Source organism: Myotis yumanensis, unplaced genomic scaffold, assembly GCF_028538775.1.
Source record: "Myotis yumanensis isolate MYYU_CA2020_CCGP unplaced genomic scaffold, mMyoYum1.0.hap1 SCAF_13, whole genome shotgun sequence".
Taxonomy (NCBI): domain Eukaryota; kingdom Metazoa; phylum Chordata; class Mammalia; order Chiroptera; family Vespertilionidae; genus Myotis; species Myotis yumanensis.
In genome coordinates this window covers 43,500,721-43,526,254 of record NW_027223764.1, presented here as the reverse complement: position 1 = coordinate 43,526,254, position 25,534 = coordinate 43,500,721, and the positions used below count along the sequence as shown (strand labels likewise).

The window sequence follows — 25,534 nt, the reverse complement described above, 5'->3', positions numbered from 1 at the left end:
TGAAAGAATCATAATGTATTCACGTTTAGTGTCTGGCTTCTTTTGCTCAGCAATGCATCTGTGAAGTTCACACATTATTACATGTAGTTACAGTTTGTTCATTCTGATCAGTATTCAGTGTCCATTGTGTGACTGTACCAGAAACTTATTTACCCATTCTACTGTTAATAGGCATTTGAAAAATTCCAGTTTGGACTATTACAATTAGCCATGCCATAAACATTTTTGTCCATGTCTTCTGGTGAGTATAAGCACACAATTCAGTTGTGTATAAATCTAGTAGTGGAACTGCTGAGACATAGACATGAATGTATTCAACTCTAGTAAATAACAAATGAACTTTTATGGAAGAAATATTTTAAGATCTTTATAGGAAAATTTGAATGATTAAATTTTGAAGAAAGTGCTGGCTTCAAAAACTACTTTCAGGAGGGTAAACATATTGAAGTAGAATAGTTGATCCACATTGCTTCCAAAGAAGGCAATTTACTTTAGATTATTTTCACCTACAATTTAGCCTATGACAATAACAGTTAGTCTTGTCCTTCCTAGAACTGATGATGCTAAAAATTCAGAAAAAAACTATTTAAGAGCCATTACTATCAATAAAGTAACCGCTTTCTCGACTTGTTACAGACTGCAACTGTTACCAGTGAGAATTCTGCAACAGTTAAGACTGTAGTCATTTAATCATACTCCCACAAATTGAAAGGGACTTCAAAATTAGTGTAACCTCCAGGTGGATGCCTTCTATATCAGTGATCCTGCTAATAAACATTTATTTAATCCTGGAACAGAAAAAAGACATTAGGCAAAAACTAAAGGTATCTGAATAGAGACTTTAGTTAATAATAATGTATCAATATTGGTTCATTAAATGTAACAAATGTACCATATAATGTGAGATGTTAATAATCCTATATAATCCTATATAATAAAAGAGAAACATGTAAGTTGACCGCCCCTCCGCTACGCTCACCAGCCAATCAGGAGTATGCAAATTAACCCAACAAAGATGGTGGGTTAATTTGCATACACAGGCGCCGGGTGGAGAGCAGAGCCGGAGAGTCGGCGGCTTGGGGGGACGTGACTCCCTTGGTCACTCCCCCCAAGCCACGAGGTGGAGAGCAGAGCAGGAGAGCCAGTGGAGAGTGGAGCGGCTTGGAGAACTTGGCTCCCCAAGCTGCCAGAGGGAGAGCAGAGAGGGAGAGCTGGAGGCTTGGAGGACTTGGCAGAGTGGGAGGCCATGGGACGGAGACAGGGCAGGAAGAGAAAACCAAGAGCACGGGGAGCACGAGGAATTCTGGGAATAGTAGTTCTGGTGGCAGCCCCAGGACAGGAAGCGGAAGCCCAGAGCGTGGGAGCACCAGGAATGCTAGGAATCGTAGCATTCTGGTGGCAGACGGATCTCCTAGACACTAGAGCAAAGTGAGCCTGGAGCAAGTTACTGTTGCAGTGGGGGATGGAGGGAAAGCAAAGGTGAGAGACATAAGTAAAATCAGAGTGTCTAGGAAAAATTAAAGGGAAGATATCCTAAACCTTCCAGGAAATCTCCACCAATGAAGCAAAGAAAAAAAAATGCCTCTCCTATTTTGTGAGCAACAAATCAAACTGAGTTGGGGTCTCAGACAACTCACTCATATGATTGCAAAGACAGACAGAAACTCCCGGATTGGAGAGGGCCCCCCTGAGGGATCCCAGATTGGAGAGGATGCAGGTCGGGCTGAGGGACCCGCACACCCCTCAGTGCACAAATGTCGTGTACTGGGCCTCTAGTATAGGAAATAAATGGAAATTCTGTGTACTATCTTCACCATTTTCCTGAAAATCCAAAAGTTTTAAATAAAATTTATTCTTTCTTTGTGTGTGTGTGTGTAATTTCCTGGATACGTTTTATTTTTATTATTTTAAATCTTTATTGTTGAAAATATTACATATGTCCTCTTTTTCCTCCATTGACTTCTCCCAGCCCACCCCCGTCCCCCATCTTATGCCTTCACCACCCTATTGTCTGTGTCCATGAGTTATGCATATATGCATATAAGTTCATTGGCTGATCTCGTCCCACCCACCCACCCTCCCCTGCCTTCCCTTGAGGTTCGACAGTGTTTGATGCTTCTATGTCTCTGGATATATTTTTGTTCATCAGTTTATGTTGTTTATTATATTTCACAAATGAGTGAGATTATGTGATATTTATCTTTCTCCGACTGGCTTATTTCACTGAGCATAATGCATTCCAGGTCCATCCATGCTGTTGCAAATGGGAAGAGTTCTTTCTTTTTTATAGCTGCATAGTATTCCATTGTGCAGATATGCCAGTTTTTTAATCCACTCATCTGCTGATGGGCACTTAGACTATTTTCAAATCTTAGCAATTGTAAATAATGCTGCAATGAACATAGGGCTGCATGTATTCTTTCTGATTGGTGTTTGTGATTTCTTAGGATATATTCCTAGAAGTGGGATCACTGGGTTAAATGGGAGTTCCATTTTTAATTTTTTGAGGAAATTCCATACTGTTTTCCCCAGTGGCTGCACGAAGTCTGCATTCTAACCAGCGGTGTATGAGGGTTCCCTTTTTTCCATATCCTCGCCAACACTTGTAATTTGTTGATTTGTTGATGGCAGCCATTCTGACAGGTATGTGGTGGTATCTCACTGTCATTTTGATTTGCATCTCTGAGATGATTAGTGACTTTGAGCATTTTTTCATGTGCCTTTTGGCCATCTGTATGTCCACTTTAGAGAAGTGTCTATTTAGGTCCTTTGCCCAGTTTTTAATTGGATTGTTTATCTTGCTCTTATTAAGTTGTATGAGTTTCCTATAAATTTTGGAGATTAACCCCTTATCAGATGTATCATTGGCAAATAAGTTCTCCCATTTAGTGGGAGCTCTTGTTATTTTGTTGATGGTTTCTTTTGCTGTGCAGAAGCTTCTTATTTTGATGTAGTCCCATTTGTTTATTTTCTCCTTTGTTTTCATTGTCCTAGGAGATATATCAGTAAGATGTCTGAGATTTTGCTGCCTATGGTTTCTTCTAAAATTTTTATGGTTTCACATCTTACATTGAAGTCTTTAATCCATTTTGAATTTATTTTTGTGTATGGTATAAGTTGGTGGTCCATTTGAAACTATCATAATCTGCAGATTGTAACAGACCTGCTAAACTCCTCTCAGAATGCAATCAAAATGCACTTTAAGAGCTGTTATATGCCCACACATGCATACATATACATAGACATATACACTCTTTTCATCTATGGAGTTAGATACATAGTCATATGGGGGAAGCATTCTATCTATCCTGATTTTGGTTTTCCTCCTAGCAATGGCATTATGAACAAGGCTCAGGCTTCCTTTTTCATTCCAACTTATCTAACCTTTTGAGTATACACTGTTAAGTTCTTAATCATTAAAAAGCAATACCCTAGTTATCTTTAAACAATAAAGTAAGAGCATCCAAGCTTCAAGTAAAGTCAACTCTCCAATAAATCAAATTTTTGTGGTTTAAATCACTGAGTCTTTGCTTTTACTTCAGGGATGAATAAAGGGAAACAAAATAGACTGTGCCTTACAGCTAGCAGGGAAAACAAGCAGCCCTAATATGGTATGAGAGCTAGTGGAAGGACCTCTGTCTGGGCAAGAAGGCGGGAGATCTAGCCTCTACTTTGAATTCTGCCACTAATCTGCTCTGTGGTCCTTGAACATTTTCCTGAGCACCTTATCACTTCTTGGCTATGCCAGATATCCTAGTTAAGTCTTTTATCATTATCTGTTCTCTAAATGTTTAGAGCAGGGGTCCTCAAACTACGGCCCGCGGGCCACATGCAAATACAAATATTGTATTTGTTCCCGTTTTGTTTTTTACTTCAAGTTATGTGCAGTGTGCATAGGAATTTGTTCATAGTTTTTTTTTTAAACTATAGTCCGGCCTACCAACGGTCTGAGGGACAGCGAACTGGCCCCCTGTTTAAAAAGTTTGAGGACCCCTGCTTTAGTGTGTCTAGAAAGAAAAATAATATCCTACCACTGAATGAATGTTTACATCTACTGAGGGATAGGGGCGGGGAGATAATACAATAAAAAGTGGACTACTGTCATACATAGTTTTCCTCTTCATTAACCTGTATTAGTAATCCCACCACTATATACATTGCAAATGTTACTTCCTACTCAGCATTATGACACAGGCCTTGGCTTTCCCTTTAGAAGACTATTTGAATTTAACTGTGGTTGTAGAAAGTTTATATCTAAATGCAACTTGAAGTTTAGTTCTTCTATAGCATGAGTTGGCAAATTTTTTCTTAAAGAATCATATATTTCAGGCTTTGTCTCTGTCACAACTCAACTTTGTTGCTGTAGTGCCAAAAGCAGCCACTGTCAATATGTGAACAGATCTACCTGTGTTCCAATAAAGCTTTATTTACAAAAATACAGTAGTCCCAGCTATAGTTTGCCAATCTCTGAAGGAACATCAACTGACAAGACTGATTTTGTAAAACCACATCATGAGTTCACACTGAAATAAACTGGGGGTTTTTTTGCAGGAAGCAAATGCTTACAAATCATGATCTTCACATACCTGAAAATGTTCAAGTTTCCCCTGCGTGAACAGGTCACATCACCAATACCTAAGACAGAGCAGGAAAACACTCTCCCTTACATGGTTGTTATGACATAACAAGGGATGTGTTAATTTATGTAGCAAAATTTACAAGGTGACCTGCAAAAGTAAAATACCAGGTTTTAGCAACTTTAGCAATAAATACAGAAATCCAAACCTCATTGAGGGCAAATATCACTTCTATATAGTAAGGTAAACTAATTCAGGTAAGTGTCAAGGTCATTAGCTTTCCTGGGAGAACTGTTCTTTTTCCATACAACCCAGTTGGTTTAGACCAGTAGACCCTTGGTCATAATCTTAAATTTCCAAGAGGCCAGAGTAACTAACTGAGCTAACACAAGTTCTGATTGATTCTGAGATGGGACAGGGGTTGTTCATCTATACATGGTCTAATCAAGCCAAGATCAGATCAGGTCTACCCTACTAAAAATAGTCACCGCGCTAAATTCAGCACCATGTTGGCTACCAGGTGTTCAGTAGCAGGCTGGAGCAAAGAGCCAACCCACAAGGATCAAGCAAGTGCCTTTTTAAAAACTAATCTTAAAAAAATTCCTCTACATGGCTTTGCAAAGTAAGCAAAAACCATGCCAAATAGTAAAAAAGGCACTTACTTGACTCCCACAGGCCAGCTCCACACTCTAGCAGCTAAGATGTCACTGGCATGGTACATGGAGAGTGAGGTAGAAACGATATCTTGCCAACCACTGTAGGAATGGTAGTAAAAGACCTAAAAGAATAGAAAAAAGTAAAGTCAATGTAAAAGGAAAAGGCCCTCCTGAGCCTGGTGACATGGATACCTCAGTATATAATGCCAAAAAAGAAAAGAAAATGTGAAAAGGTATTACTTAGGTCAATCTTAGCTGCCAGTTGGTTATTATTACAGTGACCCTTAGGACAAAAGGGAACTTTTAAGAGAATGTGAGTTATAACCTAGAATAAATCCAGATTGGTTAAGAGAAACTAAAATATGCATTTTGTCAGAAAAAATATTGACTCTTTGATAAACACATAGTAAATTCATACAGATGTAAAAATAGAGAATCTAAAGCAACAACTCATAAACCAATACTTCTAAAAATTATTTTAAAGAAGGGAAAATTTTTTTAAAAAAGGATTTTTTTTGCCCCATCTCTATGCATCTAGCATTCAAAACGCAATAAAACTATAATAAAAAATGAAGAATAAGAAATGTTTTTTAAAACTTAAGGATACCCTGGCAATAGAAGACTCAGGCTTTCCAAATTCATTCAGAAACTTTCACTAGTTTCAGAAACAAGTTTGCAAAACTTGTTCGGTGCGCTAAAAAAAAACTCTGATTCATTTGCCTGGCCCTAGCCACACAACTCTCTGGTTTAGGAGTTGTTTCAAAAGGCTTGACTCGGCAAATTGAGTAAGAGATCATTCAAAAATAACAATGACAATATTTTTAAAAGTCTGTTCACAAACCACTACCTCCTCTCCTCATACCTACATTATTTGTGGGTAAAATAATTGTGAAAAAATATACACTGGGGCCTTGACTTACGAGTGTCCCGACTAATGAGTTTTTCGAGATACGAGCCCGTCGAGCCTGTCTCTCTCGGCCGATTTTTTGCTTTGAGTTGCGAGCTAAAATTCGGGTTACGAACCAGCTTCAGATACCCCACCACTAGTTGGAGCAGCGAACGTCACAGTGAACGCCACAACATCAGCCCAGCATCACGTGTCTCACTCGTTCACTTTAATGATTTGACATACAAGTAATTTGAGTTACGAGCTCCATCACGGAACGAATTAAACTCGTAAGTCAAGGCCCCATTGTATATTTGCATGATTTGTATGAAAAGCACCACTAGTGAAAAAACAAAAATCATTCTCAATTAGCAATGCCTCATCTCCTCATTTTAGCTAATCATTCCTACCAAAAAAGAAATATTTTCTTTTGCTTGCAGGTCCATTCAGCATCATTTCCTTCAGAATCACAATGGAAGAAACAGGAGGTTAAGCTTAATCATTCTTGAGGCACAATAATTTATCCAATAATTCGAGTTTTCATTCTAAATCAGTTTTAGCCTAAAGACTATTCTTGCATTATTCTAAACGCTTAAAGTTGGGTCACATTTTAAGATAGTCTGGTGATTCAAACTGTGTAGGCCTCAATTAACTTAATTAGAATGGGATATTCACCGTGAGTAGCAAGCAAATCTGACCAGACTACATCTTTGGTGCCTAACTAACATTTTCTTCTCAATTTCGGCTTGTGTTTGCCTTACCTTGGCAACAGTCCCTGGAAAGCATCCCATTTATTAGTGTTTCCCTTGCTGTATCAGCGTTTCTGGTTAATGCACTACAGCAAATTGTTTGGAGGGACAACCTGAATGAAGCTCTGTGCGTGTATTTTGCAAAATTTTCAATCCATTATCAAAGATGTTAAGAAGAAAAAAATCAAAGAAGAAAAAATATTTATCAGAGACTGCCTTTTTTAAAACAATGACTACAATGTAAGAATATACACTGGCAAATATATATATGATTTATTATTGAAAGAAATATTTCTTTCACACCAACTACCCGACTCAAAAACAAGTAACTCCCCTCATTCCTAGACCTTGTTTTCCTTTGCTCCACCAAACCAAGATACAATTCAAAAAGTCTTTTTACCACTTAAGACACATACCCTTCTGCAAAGTAAAGATGTTCCAAATTGCAATTTATTCCAAACACACAGAAAAGAAACAATAAATAAATGCCAACAAGTTTCCATCAATAGCTTGTCTGCACTTGAAAAATCTGAGAGTTTTTATACAGTAAACCATGATTTTGCTGCAGCAGCTTAATCCCTCATAAGCTTACTGTATTACAGCAGATGCTGTTCTGCATTTTACACAAGAGATGTTCATCTGTGTAATGAAACATTACTCTTCTCTGTCTTCTCTTGGGAAGTACAAAGGGTTTTCCCAGGAATATGATAAATGAGGACATTCCACACCAAAAAAGGAAACTGGCTGTTTTGAAAGTCAAAACAACATTCCCAGTCTAACTTTAAAAATGATATAATGCCCTAGCCGGCTTGGCTCAGTGGATAGAGCGTCGGCCTGCGGACTGAAGGGTCCCAGGTTCAATTCCAGCTGAGGGCACATGCCTGGGTTGTGGGCTGGTTCCCCAGTAGGGGGCATGCAGGAGGCAGCCAATCAATGATTCTCTCTCATCATTGATGTTTCTATCTCTCTCTCTCCTTCTCCCTTCCTCTCTGAAATCAATAAAGAAATTTAAAAAAAAAAATGATATAATATATTCCTCTTTCCTACCCCCTCCCAAATATTCAGCTAAAAAGACTTTCAGTCAACAGAAGAATGGTTAAATATGTGAAATAGAGAATGAAACACCACAAAGAAGTTAAAAATAAAAAATGAATGAAGTTTAAATATTTAAAGCATTAGGCAGAGTACAAATTGCATAAGGATACATACAGTCTAATATCTTCTTAAATAAGGTTTAAAACATGCTTATAATACTATATAATGCATATATACATTTATATATATATATCATAAACACATGGAAATGGTAAATACCAATTTGGAGAGGATGTGACTTCTGGGAGAGAAAACAGGAAATAGGAAGGATACTTGGGGCAGCAATTACAGCTGTAGTTTTAATTTCTCAAGATAAACAAAATATGGTATTCTACTTGTTTTTACAGACATAATTTTTTTTTAATATATTTTATTGATTTTTTACAGAGAGGAAGGGAGAGAGAGAGAGAGTCAGAAACATCGATGAAAGAGAAACATCGATCAGCTGCCTCCTGCACACCTCCAACTGGGGATGTGCCCACAACCCAGGTACATGCCCTTGACCGGAATCGAACCCGGGACCTTTCAGTCCGCAGGCCGACGCTCAATCCACTGAGCCAAACCGGTTTCGGCTTACAGACATAATTTAAAAAGACTTTCCCCCTTGTCTGTTTGCCTAAACACAATATAATTTCCTTATGAAGGGACTCTCTCACCACCCATCCCCCCAAAAGAAACCCTCTGGTGATAGAAGGGCCTTTCCAAGTGAGCTGCTTTGACAGCCTGCTTGATCAGTAGTAATCTTCTGTCTTTTCTTCCACTAGTGCTATTACTTTCTGATACTGGCTATGATGTGACCTGGAGATTCATAACTCAGGACTCCAGCTTGTCTCTACTTTTAATCTTACCAAAAACTCATTAGAGGCAAGAAATTTATTATAGTTGCCTTTATTTTCCCCCCTTTACTGCAAGCATTAAAAAGAAAGCCATTATATATTTAAAGCTCACCTGACTTTGTGGCACTTGGCCAAACTATGAACTTGATTTCATTTTTACTCAAACACCAAGGCAGAATGAGATATTAAAATTAAAGAACGTACTTCCTGGAGTTCAATTCTCTTCTAATAAATGAATATTCCAAAATTTTGCAATATGTTATCATGTAATTCTGATTTAATATCTCTACTATCCTTAGACATTTCGTTTTGAAGCTTAATTCAGAACTGGAAGTGAAAAAAAAAAGATTTCATTTTCTTTGGGTTAAAATAAGAACAAAATAAACAAAACCCAACTATTAATGTGCATACATGTAATAAGACATTTACACAGAGTATATAGATTTCCCTCAAAAATAAAAATAAAAAAATACCACCACCTCTTCCTGATTAGAAAACTCATTTATCCTGTCTATTCAGTGCTTCTAGTCCCAGCACTTAGATCAGGGAAAGAGAAGTAAAAAAAGAGAAAAACTGACAGAGACAGATACAAGCTGGTATTCTTCTGTTTACAAAAGAAATGCATTTATATTAAAATAAAAAACTTTCAATCTTCTCCTTAGGTTTTTACTACTTCAACTCCAGTCAATCTATTTTTAAATACTTCTTTAAAGTATTCTGATATCTATACTGTTTTAAAATGAAAAATGGGTTTTTATCACACTTGGCCATTTGCCACAGCCCTGCTTCATGGCAGCTAGCAGAATTCTGGCAGTGCAAGGTACAGGATACAATGGGGGCAGCTGGAAGTACAAAAGATTAGTTCCAAAATAAACACCTCCAAAAATCTGTCATCTTTGGAAATATATATATGTAAGAAACCCAGAGTTGGCAGCATCTCTTTCAAATAGTTCCTTTCTCCCTTCTGCAGTGCCTAGCCCTTCACTCTTCCCTCTTTCCCCAATCACTCCAAAAACTTGCCAGGTAAATGCATTATGTCAATTTCTTAAATTACGTATAATATAATAGCACTACAGTCTTTTTCATTACTATTTTAACTTAGCATTTTACATAGTCCTGCTTGTTTCAGCACCATCGGTGACCTCTTTTAAGATTATTAGCTGCGGTCTGAATCAAAGAAAAGCAAATCCTTCTTCACATTTATGTGATTCCCATCACTGTAGTATCCAGGCACAAAGAACAAGATGACCCACAGCTGCATTATTCACAGAGTGGAAGCATTTAGAACAGTGGTTCTCAACCTTGGCTGCACATTAGAATCACCTGGGAATCTTTTTAAAATCCTGATTTCTGGGCCTCATCCTCCGGAAATTCTGTTTCTTTGTTACTAATGTTGTGGCCCCACCCCATAACAAAGAAATCGACTTTCCGGAGGATGAGGCCCAGAAATCAGGATTTTATAAAGATTCCCAGGTGATTCTAATGTGCAGCCAAGGTTGAGAACCACTGCTCTAGGACTCTTTAACTCACTGACTCATTTATCCAACACTGACTATCTATGTTCTTGACACTATTAGGCTCAGTTCACAGTGTTTGGGAGAACAGACAACTAGGGGCACTAATCATTTATTAAGGTTTCACACTCAGGTTGGCTGGCAACAACTCAGAATTAACAAATTATTAGAACAGTCCCATATTCCCTCAACATTCCAACATTAACTGCTTTTCTCCTTCTCCCATCTCTCCAACTCTGGAGTCCCCCACACATCCTCACCTCTCCCCCCATTCACTGAGCAGTTTGGATTGAAAAAAGAAGATGAAAGGGGAAAATGGGACTAAAAGCATAATGACCTGTTTCAGAGGAATGCAGGATAAACTGCTCATCAAAATGTGAGAAGTAACAATGTGAACTTCCTGAAAAGGAAATGGAAGGCTATTTTTCTTCACTTCAAGCCTTAACCCTTGTAAGAATAAGCAAATACATTACACTTGAGTTTATGATTTTATACAAGCCACCCAATAACATAAAATTACTTATAATCCTATATAATAAAAGCCTAATATGCTAAGTGTCCAGTCGGCCGGTTGGCCATTCAACCAATCAAAGTGTAATATGCTAATGATATGCTAGGCCGGTCAACCGCTCACTATGACATGCACTGACCACTAGAGGGCAGACAGTTGACTGGTTGACCAGTCGCTATGACATGCACTGACCACCAGGAGGCAGACAGTCAACCAGTCAATCAGTCACTATCACATGCACTGACCACCAGGGGGCAGATGCTGTGACCGGTAGGTTAGCTTACTGCTGGGGTCCAGCCGATCGGGACTGAACGAGACGGGCCGGACACGCCCTGGAGCCCTCCCACGGTCTCTCCCCAGCTGGCCAACCTCCCATGTCCCTCCCTGGCCCCAATCGTGCACCAGTGGGGTCCCTCAACCTGGCCTGCACCCTCTCGCAATCTGGGACCCTCAGGGGATGTCAGAGAGCCAGTTTCGGCCTGATCCCGCAGGCCAGGCCAAGGGACCCCACTGGTGCACGAATTCGTGCACTGGGCCTCTAGTGTTTTATATAAAAACTAGAAGCCCGGTGCATGAAAATTCATCCACTGAGGGGGGGTCCCTCAGCCCGGCCGGCCCCCTCTCACAGTCCAGGAGCCCTCAGGGGATGTTCTACTGACGGCTTAGGGAGCGGGCCTAAGCCGCAGTTTGGCCTCCCTCTGCAGGAGGCGACCAGGCTGATCAGGGGAAGGCACCACCCCCATCACCCCACTGCTGCTGCCACTGCCGACCGTGGCAGCTGCAAGGCCTGAACCCCGGGACTCGCAGCCGCTGGGGCTCACAGCTGCCTGAGCCCATAGCTGCCTGAGCCCCGGGCCTCTAGTCGCCAGGGCTCAAGGCTATCTGAGCCCACGGCTGCCTGAACCCTGGACCTCACAGTCACTGTGGCTTTGTCCAGGTGGACGTCCGGAAGATGTCCATCCTAATTAGCATATTACCCTTTTATTAGTATAGAATCTATAGATGATATATGACTTAGGATTAAAGAAGCCCTTAAGGCTTACCTAATCAGACATCCTTACTTATTAAAACCAAAAAGGTTAAGTCAGTTGCCCAAGTACAAATAACAAGTTAATGGAATAGAAAAGAATTGTACTGCAATCCTTTGCTCCCATGAGATTTAAAAAGGTTCACCAACTACATTGCAAATACAATCTTTTCTGATAACATAGATATTGTAATATCTCTTAAAACCTGTCATAGTTATAAAATAGACACTTATCTTTGTATTATAATACCTAGAAGACCAAAGATACGTGCTTTCTAAAAAAAAATAACCAGTAAAGTGTCTGGTCAATTAAAATTCTAGAGAATCACTCCAAATAACTTATTCTCAATTACATATTTTTATTTATGTACCTCTCTGGAGAAACTAGGGTAGCAGAAGCAGTATGAAACTCACACCTACATTTCTAATGTGGAAAGGAAGATTGCTAACCCTGGCCAGCATGACTCAGTGGTTGAGTGTCGACCTATGAGCAAGGAAGTCACAGTTCGATTCCCAGTCATGGCATATGCCTGGGTTGCGGGCTTGATCCCCAGTGTGGGGCATGCAGGAGGCAGCCAATCAATGATTCTCTCTCATCATTGATGTTTCTATCTCTCTTTCCCTTTCCCTTCTCTCTGAAATCAATAAAAATATTTTTTTAAAAGAAAGATTGCTAAAATTTTACTGAGAAAAGATTTCATGCTTATGAATAACTACATTTTTTGCCTTTTTTTAAGGTAAAAAAATTAAATACCATCATACATACAAAGTTCAATATCCCCCTAAAGGGAATCAAATATTACAAAAATGAAAAGATAAGGATAACAAAGTCAAAGAAAATTACTCAAAAGTATTTCTCTAATTAATAAACATAATGTTAAGAGTTTCTGCTTTGGGAGAGTATAACACAGAACACACTCAACAAAGGTTTGTTGAGTGTTCAGTATGCTATGTGAACTTATTCATATCACTGTGCAAATCTTCCAGATTCTAATGGCATGGGGCAGGGGAGGGGAGGCAGGAATGTGGAGATGGGGTGGGCATCTAATTTTTTATATAAATTTAAAAATCATTTAAAAATAATTAAGCCAGGTCAGCACATTTTTATATATAAAAGTAGAGGAATAGAAAAGACAACCAAACAGTATGTAAAGAGAGACACACACAGTTTCAGTGCCTGAAGAATAGAGTCAGATAAGCTTTGAATTAAATGGACTTTCTTTTCTATCAAGTATGAGCTGATGGTCCCCATCCAATCACCAAGTTCTACCAATTCTACTTCCTAAGTCTTCCTTCTCTCTATTCCTTTTTCTCTCTCCCCAATGCTCCTGCCCTACCTCATTCAGGCATCTTTTACCTGGTCCATTAAAATAACCCTTATTGGTCTGCTTTCTGGTCCCTTCTCCAATCCAGTCTTCATACTGCTGCCAGTGTGACCTACCTAAAAGCACAAACCTGATCATGTGATTGCCCTACTTGAAATTCTTCAGATGCTCACCTATTGACTAGTAGGATTTTTCCAAACTGTGGCTTAAATTGTAAAATCAATTTAAGTGGGTCCCAACCAGTGTTAACAAAACATGATAGAAACTATGTATCACTCATACAAATTTAAAATATTGTTTCATAAAACTTTTCTTATACACACATGCACATGCTGGGTCATGATATAAACTGTATTTCTACTGTGGGTTGTTTTAAAACATAAAACACATAATAAAATTTCAACTCCTTCACAAGTCCCTTCACAGTCTAATTCCCTCACAATGGTTAAGACACAGGCTCTGGAGCCAGACTGCTTGGGTTTATATGCAAGGTATGCCACTCACTACCTGTGTGATTCTGGGCAAGTCATTCACTAGCTGTGACCCTGGGCAAGTCACTTACCAGTCTGAGGTAACTCAGTTTCACTATCTGTAAAACAAGGATAATAGTACTTACTCCTAGTGCAGTGATGGCGAACCTTTTGAGCTCGGCGTGGATAATAAAGACCATTACAAACTTTTGAACAATAATAGATACAGAGGCAGAGCTGCCTCAAACTGATTGTCAAACTGCAGTGGGAAGGCCAGGGAGGGTTGGGGGACAGGAGGGAGGGGAGTAAGAGATCAACCGAAGGACTTGTATGCATGCATATAAGCATAACTAATGGACATAAGACACTGGGGGGTAAGGGAGGGCAGGGGTTTGTCAAGGGCGGGGGGGAAAAAAAGGACACTTATATAATACCTTTTGTAATACTTTTAGCAAAAAATAAAAAAAAAATACAGAAAAAAAAAAAAAAAAGAAAAACCCTAACTTAACTCTGGTGCCGTGTCACATATAGGAATTTTTCGATATTTGCAACCATAGTAAAACAAAGACTTATATTTTTTGATATTTATTTTATATATTTAAATGCCATTTAACAAAGAAAAATCAAACAAAAAAATGAGTTCGTGTGTCACCTTTGACACGCGTGTCATAGGTTCGCCATCACTGTCCTAGGGTGTCACAAGAATTAAGTGAAATTATCTATGTAAAATGCTTGGCAAATGGTGCACTTGATAAATATTAATTATTATTGATATCACTACTGCTGTCTAGCCTAATCTCTAGCTATTTAAGATATTTATTATTTACTAAAGACCCGGTGCACGGGATTCGTGCACTGGTGAGGGGCATGGCCTGCAGGGATTGGCCCGCTGTGGGAGTGCACTGACCACCCAGGGGCAGCTCTTGCGTTGAGCATCTGCCCCCGGGTGGTCAGTTCGCATCATAGCAACTGGTCGACCGGTCGTTCTGGTCGTTCCACCATTTGGTTGCTGGGCTTTTATTATATAGGATTATGAGGGGTTTTTTGTTTGTTTGTTTGTTTGTTTGTTTGTTTGTTTTTTACACCAAGCAACTTACATGGTTGCTTTTTTTCTAGGATTATGTGTTTTTTTATTGATTTCAGAGAGAGAAAGAGAGAGGGGGAGAGAGATAAAAACATCAACGATGAGTGAGAAACATTGATCAGCTGCCACCTGCATGCCCCACACTGGGGATCGAGCCCACAACTGGGCATATGCCCTGACCAGGAATTGAACCAGTGACCTCCTAATTCACAGGTTGATTCTCAACCACTGAGCCATACCAGCCAGGCTCTAGCTATTCTTGCCCATAGTCCAGTTGTAATAAACTACTGGCTGTTTCTCAAAAATATCTTACTTCCTCATACTTCATGTCAGATCTTGGTACTGCCTGGAATGTGGCCCACATTATATTTCCTCATGGTTCAGCTTAAGTGAGGCCAGTCCTGTGAAATATTCTCCAACTCTCACAGGCAGGTCTAAGAGCTCCCACTAAACCACCATAAAGGGGAGGAAAGGCACAAAGCCAGTTACAGTCTTTTTTTGTCGATGTCTACTGGCCAACCACTTCAGAGGCAGTTCTCTTTCCCAGCACAGCATCTCACGAAGAGCAGGGTATTTTCTAAATAACTCCAGGTTCTTAATCTTTCTAGGTACTGATTTTCTCATCAATACAATGGGGATAGTGCTTTGCCTGTTATAAAAGTGTCTGACATAGAAGCAATGCTCAATAAATGGGAGTTTTTAGAATCCTAAACTAAATTACAAAGATACCTAAAAAGCATACCTTAGACTCATCAGCTAATCCTTGGAGGGGAAGGTGGAGAAACAGATTTAAAAAAAGTAGTTAGTGGGAAGGATGGTGAGATCTCTTGAAAGAAGACTGCAGTAGATTCTTCAGAAAGAAACATGGCTGAAGGAGAAGATGCAAGGGAAGGAGCACTCACACTGACACCAGTGTCGTACAGCTTTAATTCTAGCCAGACTGAGACTTAAATCTCAGTTCCAAAATATGTGTCTTGTCCATCTTTACATCCCTAGCACTAAAAGTTTATGGCACTTAAGAAGAAGTGAACCTATCACATCCTCAATTTCCTCATCTATAAAACTAGGATAATAACACCTCTCAAAGGGTTATGGTAAGTATTAAATAAGGTAACACAATGCCCTCAGACTTGAGATGCTTTCTTCTATATCTACTCCTCTGACTATATAGGTCACACAGTTCAAACTAACCTATTTGCTTTCCTGTTCTTTGACCAATTATTAGTCACATTAACTTTCTCTAAACTAAAGCTTAGAGCAAACAGTAATACTCTCAAACATCCTGAACGCCACTTACAATCAATAAATAAGAAGTCTAATGTAGACCTGTCTTAGAAGGCAAAGATGAAGTTTAAAGGATCATGTAACCTATAAGCAATACAGTTTAAGACTGCACATTGGAGACTGTCCTCTGGACAGCCTCATACACCTAATGCGCTCCTCAGCAAATTTTGGTGATTATTACAAGTGATCCCCAAACAACAAAGTGGACAATAAATAGTAAGAAAAAGTATAAAAACAAAGAATAAAAGGTAAACACCACTCTTCTGGATTAATAAACATTAATGCTCTTAAAGAACCTTTGGAAAAGGCTCTTATTTTTAAGAGAGGTATCAAAATGCAATGTCATATTATCCAATTATTTCAGAAGTGCATTAGAAAAAGTTCAATTTTGGCATACTATTAGGTCCAGTTGGTGATGTAATTTACCAAGTTATATTGTTATCACTAGAAGAAATTCAAGTCTGAATACAATTTATAGGTCAATAACTCACTAAACTTATTCAAATTATTTTGCTTGAAGTCAACTTTAATTTTTACACAGGTTACCTCACTATAAGTACTTAACAAAGTGCAGTGAAACAAATAAATGCATTGTTTCTCTTTTGTGTTCAACCTGCAGAGGACAGGTTTTTAACAGATGTCATCAAGCTTGATCTAACTCAGGGAGTAAGTCAAGACTGAGTTTAGTTTAGGTACTTAGTGGAAGCATTTGACCCCAATTCACTTTTAAAAACCAGTTTCAGCTTAATCTTTTAAAAAATGTAATTCGGAATTATGAAATTGAATTGAATAGGAAAAGAACTGAATGGGAAAAACCTGGAGACATACGAGACATTTTCAGCTCCATAGTAACACATTGTATGCGGGGAAACGTATTTATACGTTTTACGTTGACTGGTAGTAAGTAGAGCGGGACACGTATTAATACGTTTTTTTATAGACTAGCGGTAGAATGCGGGTAACGTATAAATACGTAAACTGAAGTTATCGTAATTTTACTGAACGTTGCCATTTGCACACAAAAAATTAGCAAAAATGGCCCGCGCCACGCGCCACCTGTTAGCGCGCGATAAAAACTACCCGCAAACAATGTAGTAACTTGTTGAGCTGCTAAGGGAAAAGCCATTTCACCACTCTTACACTCTTGTTTCCTTAACCAGGTCTATCTGACCTCTAAATATCCTCCATCTTAGTTTTCCTAATAATATGTCATTCCAGTAATTCTAATATACCCATGAGCTATGGGATGGTATTCATCAGTCAAGTAAAAAATAGAGAATTTCCTTATATTGAGTGGCTATTTCAAGATCTCAAAAGATAATCTTGGCCTTAATCACAGGAAAACAAATAGTAATTTTTAAGAAAACCCACAGGGCTGCAAAGTTACAATATAAAAAGAAATAAAAGCATCATCTCAGCAGTTACTCAGATAATGGTATCAATGAAGTGCTATTGCAAAAGACCATGACGACTCCTTGATTTCATCTTCACACAAGACAGGCCCAAAACCAAAATGATTCACATTCAATTTGTTGCTTTTGACATACACCATTTTTGATGCTGCACTTTCTATTTAGATTTCATTTTGAAGTAGAGTTCTTGTGAAAGAAAAGGTCAAATAATCAAAATTTGTTGAACAGATCTAAATTTTCTTATTCAAATATTTTATGGGGTTCAAAATAAGTGAAATTTTGAGATAAGTAAAAAGATGCTTGCTTTCTAAAACACAAGTCTGCTCTAAACATATTTATCTAGCACCCTAAAAATTTAACATTAGAGATTAAAACAGCAATAAATATAGAATCTGATTCAAACACATACAGTCAAAGCTCAGTTCTCGAACGTCTGCCATCTTGAACAATTGGTTCTCAAGCATGTTGTTCACAGAAAAAATTTCTCGGCTGTAGAACAAAACTTCAGTTCTCAACCCACCCAACAACCCTTTCATGTTGATAACTGTATGATCACTCACACATCTCTAAGACAACAAAGGAGAAAATGTGCAAGTACAACTCAGTTTACCACTAAACCTTGCTTAGTTAACATATCAGGAAATTGTTCTGTGAATATTTTTTTAAATATATTTTATTGATTTTTTTTTTACAGAGAGGAAGGGAGAGGGATAGAGAGTTAGAAACATCGATGAGAGAGAAACACCCATCAGCTGCCTCCTGCACACTCCCTACTGGGGATGTGCCCGCAACCAAGGTACATGCCCTTGACTGGAATCGAATCTGGGACCCTTGTGTCCGCAGGCCAATGCTCTATCCACTGAGCCAAACCAGTCAGGGCTGTTCTGTGAATATTTTCGTGTTTTTTGTTTTGTTTTGTTTTACTTTTGTTGCTGCTTATTATTAAACTAGTGGCCCGGTGCACAAAATTCATGCACATTAAAAGGGGATCAATTAGAGAAAATATTTTAATATTGCTATTTGCCCTTTCTCTATAATAGAAGTGTCAGAGATTAAAAAAAAAAAAATTAGTAAAATGTATATGAAAATCTTCCTCCTGTTAGAGTCTGGGGCGCACCACAGGACCCAGAGTCAAGTCCCTGCCCACCCATGTGCATCTCAAAATCGCACAAGACCCAGACCCGGCCGGCCCCCGCCCATTGGGATAGATCCAGACCCGGCCAATCCCACCCTTGTCAAGGCCCACCGAGTGGGGGTGCAGCCTCAGGTCCCCTGGCCCAGTGCTGGGGCGGGGGGCGCGCCTTGAGGTTTCCCATCAAGCCCCGCTGGGTGGGGGACGTGGCCTGAGATCCCCTGTCAAGACCTGCTGGGCAGGGGGCGTGGCCTGAGGTCCCCTGTCAAGCCCCGCCAGGCATGGGGCACAGCCTCAGGTCCCCCGGCCCAGCGCCGAGAGGGGGCACAGCCTCAGGTCCCTGCTGATTGCTTGTTAAGGCTCGTGGCAGCCATCTTGTGTTACGGAAACCCCCTCACCTCCACTGTGGGCACCACCATCTTTGTGGAGGAGTGACAGTCAATTTGCATACTCCCTCTTTATTATATAGGATACATAGAGGAAGTCACCATGGATCCTAAGAAGGTTAGTGATAGCAGCCAAGTGAAAAGGAAAGTTGTGAGAATAGCAATAGAGCCTTAAAAAGTAATAATTGCAAAGTCTGATAAAGGAGTTTGTCATGTCTAATCTGGCTACCAAGTATGGCATGGTGAAATCACAATTAGCACAATTTTAATACATAAAGAGGCCATCAAAAGTGTGATGTTGCTAAGGGTGTGATAGCAGTCAGCCAGTGACAGCATTTCAGAGGCAATGATATGTGAAAAAGCAAAGATGCTGCACAATGACCTCCTGAAAGACACCCCTGGCATGAGTGCTGAAAGTGATTTGTTTAAGGCTAATAGGGATGGTTCGATAAACTTAAGAAAAGAAGTGGCATTCATAATATAGTGAGGCATGCGGCGGCTGCCAGTTCTAACAAAGTAGCTACTGATAATTTTGTGACAGAATTTCAAGAATACGTAGAGGACAAGGAATTTGTTTCCCAACAGGTGTTCAACTCAGATGAGACAGCCCTCCTGTGGAAGAAAATGCCAAAGATGACCTATATCACACAGGAGGAGAAGTCATTGCTGGGACACAAACGAGTGAAGGACCAGCTGACATTAGGTTGTGTGGGAATGAGAGTAGGGACTCTAAATTTAAGCCTCTAATTGTCTATCATTCTAAATTTAAGAAAAATAATGTCATGTGTTTTCAAGAAAAATGTCATGAAAAACAAGTTGAATGTGATGTGGAGAGCAAATAGCAAAGCTTGGGGAACCAGGCAATTTTTTGAGTGGATTCATGAAGTGTTTGCCCCAAGTGTGAAGAAATCCCTCTAGGAAAAACAACTGCCACTTAGGGCACTTGTAATGGACAATACTCCTGCCACCCTCAAGGCTTGGAGGCCAAGTTGATGGAGGTGTATAGCTTCTTCACTGTTAGGTTCTTGCCACCTAACACAGCTCCTCTCATCCAGCACATGGACCAGCAGGTCATTTCTAATTTTAAGAAACTCTACACAAAAACACTATTTCAGAGGTGTTTTGAGGTGACCTCTGAAACTAATTTAATACTCAGGAAGTTCTGGAAGGAACATTTTAACATCCTCACTTGCTTGAGGCTAATAGGCAAAGCATGGGCGGAATGTCTTCCAGGACCATGCAATCAGCCTGGAGAAACTGTGGCCTGAGTCCATTGCTGAAAGAGACTTTGAGGTCTCTGAGGATGAGCCAGTGTCTATTGTAGAGTATACTGTGCCTAGGCAAGTCCATGGGCTTGAAGATGGGTGATGATGATGTGGAAGAGTTGGTGGAGGACCACAACACTGAGCTGACCACCAAGGAACTCCAAGACCTTCAGAGGGAGCAGCAACAGACAGTAGCTGAGGAGCTCTCTTCAGAGGAGAAGGAGGGGAAGGAGGATATTCCTACTTCACTAATCCAGGAAATGCTTGGGAAATGGGGAAAAATGCAAAGTTTTATTGAAATAACTGTATCACCCTGACAAAGAAGCAGCAAACTGTGCAATAAACTTGTTCAATGACAATGCAGTGTTTCACTTCAGGTAAGTGTTAAAATACAGACAAAAACAAACATCATTTGATAGGTTTTTAGTGAGAAAGAGGCCCAGTGAGCCTGAAGCAAGTTCCAGTGGAACAAAGAGACAAAAGCAAGAAAGAACCCCAGATGAATAGCTACTTGACATTTTCATGGAAGGGGCTCTCCTCCCAAACAATAACATTCCTCCATCCCTCCTCTCCATATTCAGTCATCAATAGCTCTCAACATTAAAGGTAAGTTCTAGTGTGTATGTAAATTTTCACTTTTTACTGTACATTTCATTTTCTTTTTGTTAAATTTTCACTTATATTTCATGCTCTTTTGTTTTTAAAGTGTTTATTTATAGATTAAACAGTACATTAAACATGTACTCTATATAAGAAATGTTTAAATAAATCATTTGGGGATCTGGATCAGATTAATTCAATTTACATTATTTCTAATAGGAATAAACTGATTCGGTTTTTGAACAAATTGTTTCTTGAACAGCCTTCCAGAATGAATTAAGTTCAAGAACCAAGGTTCTACTGTATTTCTAGTAATCTGGCTAGTTATACTTTTGCTGGCTTTGGACAGAAAGCTAGTACCACTATAGAACTAATCCAACATTACCCACCCTCTCCATCAATCCACTGTAAAGGAGTGCAATATACAAAAAGACAACTCTGGCAGTAACAAAGCAATTACCCAAATGTGACAACCTAAGCAACAGGCCATTAAACAAGGCAAAACAGGGAAGGGGTATGCCTTATCACTAGCAAGCAGACAAAAGGGTACATATTCAATTAATGCTTGTCTGAGTGTCACCTATATACCCAGCACTGTGGAGTTGAGAGAGAAAGGTAATAAGATACACAGTCTTTTCCTTATCTTCCCAGTAAGATAAGGTACCACAAATGAAACATTTAGAGAACAAGACAAGTGTCAATCTGTGTCCTGAAAATAATATATTCTATCAGAATTCAGAGAGGACACAATAAAACAATAGTAAGGAATTAAGAGCCAGGAACCACACAAATCAAGAATAGGACTAGGACTTGAATTTAAAAGAATTTTAATGGCAGGTGTAATTAACCACAAATGTAACCTATCAAGTCACTTCCCTCAGCTCCCATTGTTTACTTATGTGCAAAGTGAGAATGTCAGACTCAAAGAGGAGTCGGAGGTCACAGTCTCTAACCTGAAATGGACCTTAGGGCTAGAGGGGTCATGAAAACAGAAATTCAGCTATAAGAACTGCATAAACATTTAGCATGGATACATGGGATACTGCCTTAAGTGCAGTGGAATATTTGCGCTAGGGTGGATCTGGGAAACTAAGACTGGGCCAGACATGAGGAACCCAGTTAAAGAACTGGGATTTGCCTCTGTGTCAGGCAATGTAACCTCGGTTAAAACTTTCAGTTTAAACTGAAATGATATCTCTGCCAAAGAAATACAATGTGTAAAATACAGAGGGGCAGCCACAAACTGTAACAGTACAGTGACAGACTTAAGAAAACAAGATTTAGTAATTCAACATAGCGGTGGACCGCTAGGAAATGCCAACAGTCAGACTGTCATAATCAGAGATGAAACAGTTTGATTTAGCAAAGGAATTACACAGCTCACAATGAAAGGCAGTCCCCCTTTAAAGAACCATCCTTGAAAATAGCAGCCACCTTCACTAACCACACAGGAAGGCATGCAACAAACATTTTACATCAGTCTTAGTTACTGTCACAAGCTGGGATCTCCAAACAGGAAAGGAAAAATTACTAGATGGTGCTAAAAAAATACTGAATAAGCCCCTGTACTTTTATTCCTATTTACCCAGTTTAATAATATTTTAATGGGGGGTGAGGAGGAGTTATGTTTTATAACTTCAAAACTACATTTACCAATTAGCTGAACTGTGTTGCTTAGAACTCATTCTCAAAACTGAAGATAAATGGATTTCAAAAAACATGCCTCTCAAGCAAAAAATTAACCAGAACTGTAATGCCCCCCCCCCCCCCCCCCGTTCTAATTTCCCATACCTACTACAGCAGAACATAAGTGGCACAAGCTGGACTTGTGATCTAGTTCAATGCAGAGTGCCATCTGCTGCACATACACAGGATGTCTCCTATGCAAGACTCAACCTTAGTGTCTCTCAGGGACTTTTATAGAGTAAGTTGTTTCCATGTTTGCCTAATGCATGTGCCTCAAACCAACACCTCCTTAGAGAAGAATTCCCAATCATGGGGTTTTGAAATACTAATACTTTCCTAACAAACAGTGTCAGGGAGGAAAGAGATGTGAAGGAGCAACTGCACTTCATAATAACAAGAACACAATAAGGGAGTCAAAATATCTGGGGTGGGTGGAAGTCCTAGAACTATTCATATTAGCTGTGTAATTCTGATCAAGTCCCTCCCATTCTTGGGCCTCAATTTCAGGCATAAAATATCAAGACTTAAACAAATCTCTAAGAGATGCCTTTCAAATTGAGTCTTGTGAGAAATCATAGAATAACAAATGGAAGCAGCTGTATACATAATGGCTTCACAGCAAACACCAAAACACACACACACACACACACACACACACACACAACCTTTTTACATTTTTTAAATAATCAGTTGTAAGATTTTGAAAAAAAAAATCTTACAACTCTAAATTCATTTACAAGGTACCATTCCCATAACACTTCTGCCCTTCAGACATAACACTTCACTTTCATTGTTCTTTCCTTTAAAATTCAGCACATTACTTTTACCTACCCCAGAATAGCACAGCAGAACACTTCCACGAAGTACCCACACAAGACCCAGCCTGACAGATTCTCACAGCGGAAAAGACACAAGGCACAAATTTAAAAATGCTCCATGCATACCACACCCAGATAGTCTTAAAAACAAACTGTGCACAGTCAGAAGACGTGTTACCAAAATATAAAGACAATTTGGTAAGTCTTTAAATTCTTTGAAAGGGAAATACAATCAGATTGTTGGGTGTCCGTGTGTTTTTATGAGAACAGAACACATAACTGGAGGCTATATAACCCATGCGAATCGCAACTGAACTGTGAAGAAGCTAGGCTCTCACCCAAAAGCTTCTGCAAAGCCACATGTCAGGACGGCAAATATGAAGAAGAACAATTTTCTCACAAGAGTAAGAATAGGGTCCATACCTATGAGCAAGAATGGCAATACCATCTTGCAGTTACAGAGCTCTTTCAGACACTTAATTTTCTGCTATCGTGGGTCTTGGGATATCCCCTCCGAGAACCCCCGGTCCAGTTTCCTCCCAACAGCCATGCAATCAGCACAAGAGAGGTGGGTGTATTTGTGGAGGGCTGAAGGCACCAGTTTCTTCCATCCGGCTGGGCCGTGAGCCCCAGGACATAAAACCTGCACTCCTTCTCCCCGAGTTGGCCAGAGACCAACACATATGGGTCTAGGAAGTGCAAGGGAAGAGAACCTGCAGACTTGTGAGGTCTAGAACTCCATGTCAAGTGGATCTCTTGCAATGGACAAAAATCAACACACACACACGCACATGCACATGCAAACGCACATGCACACACACACACAACTGTTCAGACAGAAACTCCCCGATCCCTGCCAGCCAATGAAAACAGCAATAACTGACTAAGACAACCACCAAATCCCTGACTCTCCGAATAACTTGTCACATTCGCTCCCCTCTGCCTGCTGCCCGCCCTCCTCCCTCCGGCACGCGGAGCAAGTTTGTGCACCGGCCCTGCGAGGGGACCACCGGGGACCTTGGAGGACCGCGGACGGAGCCTGCTCCTGAAGCAATGCAGCATCCCTCGCCCGGCGCCGCTCCCCGTGCCCACGCACGCAGGAAGTCGCCGAGAGGGATAAAGTTTGATCGTCCTCCTTGCCCATCCCCGCAGGGCCGAGAGAGGCCCAGGGAGCCGCCCCGCGGGTCCGGGCTGCTCTCCGGGGACAGTTCCCCGAAGCAGGCGCTGCCCCTCTCCTGACACACACACAGGCAGCCGCCGCCACTCGGGACGCCCGAACCCGCCCGGGGAGGGGGCCAGGGGACAACTCGCACGGGGCTCCGCACGGGAGCAGCGGGGCAGAGCGGTGAGGAAAGCCGGAGGGAGGGACCGACACCGGGGGCGGGTCAGCGCGAGGTTCAAGTCCCTGCCTTCCCCGCCCTGGTGTCCCCGGTCCTGCGGGAACATCCCCGCCGTCGCCCCTCCTCCTCGTCCTCTCGGCTTCCTCCGCTCGCCCTCCCTTCCTGGTCGCCGCCGCAGGCGCCTGAAGGGCACGGCGGCCCCTCGGTGCCCGGCAACCCCGGGAGCGGCCGCGAGTTGAGGTAACTCACCCGCTGCCCGGGCGGCCTGCCTGCCGGCAGCTCCCACACACCAGCGCCGCCCCGCCCTCCCCGGAGCCGCCGGGCGCGCTCACTCACCGTCCGGTGGTGCTGCTGCTGCCGGTGGCGGCTGACGCCCAGCCCGGGGAAGCAGCCGGCCGTCAGCGCTCCGCAGCCGCCGGCGCCCGCGCCGCCGCCTCGGGAGGAGAGGAACAGCAGGAGCGATCTACCTGCGGCGGCCGCCATCTCTCAACTGGAAACGGCGCCGACCCAGGCAGCGCAGCGGACGGCCGGGGCGGAGCTAAGGCCCGCCACTCACCGGAGCCCGACCAACTGCAGCCCTTGGCTGAGTTGGTGAGGCGGGGCTTCCTGCAAGGTCCAATCGACAGGCGGGAGAACCACACTTGAGGCTGCCTGTCACTTCCAGAGTTACCTATGGTGGGACATAGTCAATTACGGGCAAATTCTAGGGAACTGGTAATTGTCACCCGAGCCCCTCAGAATAGCAGCAATAGAGATGGCATATTCGATTTGGCTAATCTGCACCAAGGATAGAGCTATGATAAGGGTAACTGGGAAAATAGATTTTTGTGCAAAGCTTTGTACTCTGTGAGTGTTCTAAGTCGGCAAAATAGGCACCAAAT

At 41.0% G+C, this 25,534-nt stretch overlaps 1 protein-coding gene and 1 long non-coding RNA gene across 2 annotated transcripts in view; both read right to left on the bottom strand.

The window, feature by feature from the left end:
• Window positions 1–25,136, bottom strand: part of MCU (mitochondrial calcium uniporter) — a 184,266-nt gene extending 159,130 nt beyond the window's left edge. Inside the window, exon 1 of the mRNA XM_070432949.1 lies at window positions 24,990–25,136. Within this exon, the coding sequence (XP_070289050.1) occupies window positions 24,990–25,136 (147 nt within the window). The remainder of the gene's footprint in view (window positions 1–24,989) is intronic.
• Window positions 2,088–5,337, bottom strand: LOC139022009 (uncharacterized). Its single transcript, XR_011473594.1, has 3 exons — window positions 5,240–5,337; window positions 4,587–4,635; window positions 2,088–2,990 (listed from the first exon to the last, which is right to left on the bottom strand). It is a non-coding gene; the product is annotated as an uncharacterized lncRNA (long non-coding RNA).
• Window positions 25,137–25,534: the final 398 nt, after the last annotated feature.